The sequence below is a fragment of the Dipodomys ordii genome, unplaced genomic scaffold, assembly GCF_000151885.1.
Source record: "Dipodomys ordii isolate 6190 unplaced genomic scaffold, Dord_2.0 Scaffold3, whole genome shotgun sequence".
NCBI classification, from domain to species: domain Eukaryota; kingdom Metazoa; phylum Chordata; class Mammalia; order Rodentia; family Heteromyidae; genus Dipodomys; species Dipodomys ordii.
In genome coordinates this window covers 12,415,068-12,420,978 of record NW_012267219.1, presented here as the reverse complement: position 1 = coordinate 12,420,978, position 5,911 = coordinate 12,415,068, and the positions used below count along the sequence as shown (strand labels likewise).

Genomic DNA, 5,911 nt, shown 5'->3' with positions numbered 1-5,911 from the left:
CCGGGCGCTGGTGGCTCACGCCTGTAATCCTAGCTACTCAGGAGGCTGAGATCTGAGGATCGCGGTTCAAAGCCAGCCCGGGCAGGAAAGACCGTGAGACTCCTATCTCCAATAAACCACCAGAAAACCCGGAAGTGGCGCTGTAGCTCAAGTGGTAGAGCGCTCGCCTTGAGCTGAAGAGCTGAGGGACAGCGCCCAGAGTTCAAGCTCCACGACCGACAAAAAAAAAAAATAAAGAAAATTCCTAATTTCAAAACCTAAGAGTGGAAAAGAGAATCAAGATCTTAAAAAAAAAAATAACCAATGATTTAAAAAAATAAGATTATATTCTTACCAGTAAATTGCATCGTTGCCCCTAAATATGAGTCCACAATTGATCCTAGTAATCCAGCTAGACCTCCAAAAGCAATAATGGGCCACTGGGGAGCAGAGATGTCTAAATCATTCACAAAAACCAGTTGTGTGAGGAAGTAAGCGAAGCCCACAAAGGTACCACCAAGGAGACTGGAAGCAAGACCCACCATTGTAATGCCACCATTGGTCCCTGAAGGAGAAACATGCATAAATGATATGTTAAGAATCAGCAAAGTCAGCTGGGTGCCAGTGGTTTACACCTGTAATCCTAGCTACTCAGGAGGCTGAGATCTGAGGATCACAGTTCAAAGCCATCCTGGGCAGGAAAGAGCTCAGGAACAGTGCCAAGGCCCAGAGTTCAAACCCCATGACTGATCAAAAAAAAAAAAATCAGCAAAGCAAGACTAAGTTATTATCTATTTTATTTATTTATTTATTTATTTTTTGGGTCCGGTCATAGGGCCTGAACTCTGGGCCTGGGCACTGTCCCTCAGCTCTTCAGCTAAAGGCTAGTGCTCTACCACTTGAGCCACAGCGCCATTTCCAGCTTTTTTCTTTTTGCTTATGTGGTGCTGAGGAATCGAACCCAGGGCCTTGAGCATGCAAGGCAAGTGCTCTACCACTGAGCCACCTTCCCAGCCCTTATTCTCTATTTATTAACAATATTTTAAAAGGAAAGAGTTCTCTGATTTTAACTGCTAGCTAAAAATTGTACATATTTAAGGTATACCATGAAATATTTCAATAACTGTACACAATGTTTCATGTTCAAATCATGGTAACTATATATATCTACTCAAACATTTATCACTGCCTTATGGAGAAAACATTCAAAATTCTTTCTTCTACCTGATCACTATTCTACTCTTAACTTCCATGAGATCAACTATTTTATGAAATCACATGTCAAGAAGATTATTAGAAAGAATTCTCTAGAGCTGAGGGGTAGCTCAGTGGTACAGTACTTGCCTAGAATGCACAAAGCCTCGGTTTGATCCATAGCTCCAAGATAAAAATTCCTCAGTTCTTTTTTTTTTTTTTGGGTGTGGTCATGGGGCCTGAACTCTGGGGCCTGGGCGCTCTCCCTCATCTCTTCAGCTAAAGGCTACCCTTGAGCCACAGCACCACTTCTGGCTTTTTTCTTTTTGCTTCTGTGGTACTAAGGAATTGAACCCAGGGCCTCATGCATGCAAGGCAAGCGCTCTACCACTGAGCCACCTTCCCAGCCCCCCAGTTCTTTATTATATAATCTCAAGATAATAGTCTATTTAGAAACTAGTCTTTCTCCTCAGTAAAGCATTTGAAGTGGAATGGTTCAGTGGAACCTGAGTGCTACTCCTCTGTGCTTTAGTTTCTTTGTTTGCAAGACAGAAATAATAAGGGAAGCTGGGCACTGGTAGCTCATGCCTCACAGGAGGCTGAGATCCGAGGATTACTGTAATCGGAAGCCAGCCTAGGCAGAAAAGTCTGTGAGACTCTAATTCCATTGGAAAACCAAAAGTGAACCTGTATGGCTCAAGTGGTAGAATGTTAGCCGTGAGCAAAAAAAGATCCAGGGACAGCATCCAGACCTTGAGTTCAAGCTCCATGACCACCCCCCACCAAAACAACAACAACAAGAAAAGAATAAATTTACCAGGCATGGCATATGGCTGTAATCCTAGTTACTCAGAAAGCTGCAATTTGGAGGATTACAATTCAAGTCCAAACCTGGAAGAAAAGTTCTATAGACTCCATCTCCAAAATAACCAACATATTAGAGGTATGTCTCAAGTCTCAAGTGGTAGAGCACCAGTCTACCAAGCCAGAGGCCTAGAGTTCAAAACCTAGTACCACCCAAACAAACAGAAACAATAACAAGCACTAATTTTGTAGCAAGTCCTTAAGAAATACACCATTATTCTGTTTCCTTGCCTTCTTCATTGGTAAGTATGTTGGTCAATCTCTGTACTCCTGTAGGATTTATATAGGTCTAATTTCTTGCACTTATTACTATTATATTATAAACCAATTTTGGAGAGGGGGCTGGGACTCAGAGCTTTTTTGCTCAAGGCTAGTGCTCTGCCACACCTTCATTTCCAGTCTTTTGTTTGTTAATGAGACAGAAGAGTCTCAAAGACTTTCCTGACTGGGCTGTCTTCCATCCAGATCTTAACCTTCTGAGTAGCTATGATTACAGGCATTATACCACTGCCCAGCTTATTATCACCAAATTAACAGTCCATCGTATTTTTCTAATTAGAAAGAACAGAGACAACTCTTAAAAGGCTTGTAAATAATTACAAGATTTGTTTGTTTTTGTATTTTTAAGGAACTCAAATCAAGACTCACCAACAGGAACTTTTTCCCATGTTGTTATCAGCCTTGGCGGGCTTTTACTCAGAACTGTGCCAATTTCAGAAGCCCAGGTATCTCCAGCACAGCAGGCTAGTGCAGCCAAGAGAGACAAACACATCCAGGAAGCAGTGTGCTGCTTGGAAAAGTCAATTGGCATCTCGCCAGGGCCATTTTCTATCATGTACAGCAGAGCCAGCTCTGTGGGCACAGCTCCATTACAGAACACCTGAATCCAATTCCTCTGCCCGCCTGGCAAAGAAGCAAGCATGTAAAAAAGACAGAACTGTTTTCTTCTCTGAAGGAAAATTATGCACTTATATAAACATCTATATTAAAATTTAAGAAAATGGACTACATTTTTAAAAGACAAAAAAAAATAGTATGACTTCATTATTGTTATTAACAGATCTAAAATGATTAATGATAGACTGTAATGTTTCTAAAATTCCACTGTTCTCCTTCTGGTAAAATAGATGACAAACTAAATTAGGCTACCAAATCATTTTCAAAGTTTATCTGTTTTGACAGTGTAAAACATGTTCTAATTAAGTGAAACAAAGTTTACCATCTTGAGTTATAATAAATGTAATTAGTTTTACCTTCTTTATATTCTGAGTCTAGACGCTTCTTTATTTCTCCCTTCCATTTTGTGAGTTTGGAAGAAGAAAGGAAAAACATGAGCAAAGAGGTAAAAAAGCTGAAGTTTGCAATGGTTAGGATAAATCCAACCACCAGCCCTGTAAGAAACACATAAATACAGAATTACACTTCATCCACATATGAAAGCTATGGAAAACAAATGGATTTTTAAAGTTACTTCCACATATATCTTGAATGTACATTCCCCAAACATTGGCATTTTACCAACTATGTTATCACCAAGCAGTAAACTGAATGTCATTTCCATAAAATTGACACAAAATTTAACATATTTTTGGTCCTTTCAAACAACGCCACACTTCAACTTCTGGCTTTTTGCTGGTAAATCAGAGAAAAGAGTCTCATGGACCTTTTTTTGTTGTTGGAGGTGGTTGTGGGGCTTGAATCCTCGGCACTGTGCCTCAGCCCTTCAGCTCAAGGCGAGTACTCTACCATCTAAACCACAGCACTATTTCTGGTTTTCTGGTGGCTAATGGTGATGAGTCCCATGGACTTTCTTGCCCAGGCTGGCTTTGGACTGTGATCCTCAGATTTTAGCCTTCTGAGTAGCAAGGATTACAGGCATGAACTACTGGCACCTGGTGACTTTCACTTTTTATATGTCAGGTGACTTGTATAATCTCTGAGAGGCAGAAAAGGGAAGGGCAGTTCTAAAATTTCATAGTAATTTAACAAACTAAAATCTAATCTGTTTCATATACAATCTGGCTAGAGAAAAACTATGAAAATCAGAAGGTTCACACCCTGTGTAGGACTTGAAGGCCAAAAGAAACAGGCAGATCTGTTGCACCACAATCAGAAGAGGAAACCGTGCAGACCTGACTTGCTGTTTCTCAGACTTTGTGCTCAATGACTACAAGTATAGGGCATGCCTGAACAATGATTTTTCCAGTTGGCCTTGTAGTTCTGCATTCTATCAGACTAATAACAATGGGAAACTCTCACATAGCTTTATTGGCTCTGATAAACTCAGTATATGACAGAGTGAGGCTTCTACTTTAGAAAGACTGAGCACCAGACTAGTGACTGAAAATAGGCTGTGCTGTTCTTGTGAAATCCTGCAGAGTATCAGCACTAATCTTTCCGGACAACTCGTTGCCGCCTAACAAAGGTTAGGTCTCTTCCCCTTGTAGCATCTCTTCTAGAAGGGGAGCAGAGGGGACTACACCTCCCCTGCTCATTGGCTGTCTACCCTGATGAGAAATGGAACATTTATGATAGTTGGATTTCAATCTACTTCATCCACTCTTAAAATCTTAAGTGCCTAGAATAGTATCGAGAATTCATATATTTGTACATATAACTATTTGATGACTATGAATAAAATAATAAACATTTTGACTATTTTGGCAAATGAAATTAAGTTAAAGCCTAACAACAAACTGTCCATCTTTACATGTCCAAAGAAAGCACTGGAATAACTACACAGAACTATGTTAACAATAAGTAGACAAATCTACTCGGAACAAATCACCAGCAGTACTTTAGAGCTGATGAGTACTTTTCCACTCCACCACTTCTTTTCTTTTTTTTGTGCTGGTACTGGAGCTTGAATTCAGGGCCTGGGTCCTGTCCCTTAGCTTTTCTGCTCAAAGTTGGCTATCTACCATTTGAGCCACAACTCCATTTCTGGCTTTTGGTGGTTAATTGGAGGTAAGTATCTCACTAACTTTCCTGCCTGTTTTGAACTACAATCCTAAGATCTTAGCCTCCTGAGTAGGTAGGGTTACAAGCATGAACAATGGGTGTCCAGCTTTCTCTCTAGCTCTAAAGTAACCCTCTCCTTATTCTGGGAATATTCTCTTTCTAGGATACAGGACTTCCATCTCAGTGTGCACCTGAAGTGTTGCTTTATCTCCTCCATTCTATCACCTCCTAGGTATATGGTGTCTCTGTGTCATGAAGGGCTCAAAATACCCCAGTCTTAAGGAAAGTTTTGTGATTCTTACTTCTTAATCCAAAATATACTAAATGCATGTAATAAACCTTAGTAAAATTCTAAATGACTGTGAATAGTAGTTATGGGAAGAAAACGTAGTAACTGGCATCAATAAAACACATATTATGCATGTGCCAGGTGTCATGCTACATTTGACAGGGATAACTCAAGGCTACAGACATATTATTCCTTCCTATTTACAGGTTAGAAAATTACAATGCTGAAAATTTAAATAACCTATCATCATACTCTAGGAAAGGATTTCCTACTATTATGACTACTTGGGATGAGTGTCACATTTTTTTAATCCTTAAATAAAGTCCCAAACAATACTATATTATAGAATAAACCTATCAGGAGAAGAGCCAAGGTTTAGAAATCAATATTCATCTGTTTTTGAATAAGCACTTGTTTTGTGTCTACTACTGTTCACAGAAGCATGGGACATAGAAGGATATGATACACTCTTAGTCCTCAAATTAATAAATGAGACATTAACATTTATTAAATAAATAATAGATAGTCCTTCCTAATGTGTTGATTTTTTTTGGGGGGGTCCAGTCATGGGGCCTGAACTCTGGGCCTGGGTGCTGTCCCTCAGCTCTTCAGCTCAAGGCTAGC

General features: G+C 39.8%; 1 protein-coding gene across 3 annotated transcripts in view; it reads right to left on the bottom strand.

The window, feature by feature from the left end:
* Positions 1–293: 293 nt before the first annotated feature.
* The window catches only part of Tmem19 (transmembrane protein 19), an 11,838-nt gene continuing 6,220 nt past the window's right edge, over positions 294–5,911 (bottom strand). For all 3 annotated transcript variants that reach the window (XM_013022880.1, XM_013022890.1, XM_013022870.1), the window contains 3 exons: positions 3,291–3,428; positions 2,686–2,940; positions 294–544 (listed from right to left, as the gene is read on the bottom strand). In XM_013022880.1, the coding sequence (XP_012878334.1) occupies positions 309–544; positions 2,686–2,940; positions 3,291–3,428 (629 nt within the window). In that variant the 3' untranslated portion in view covers positions 294–308. The remainder of the gene's footprint in view (positions 545–2,685; positions 2,941–3,290; positions 3,429–5,911) is intronic.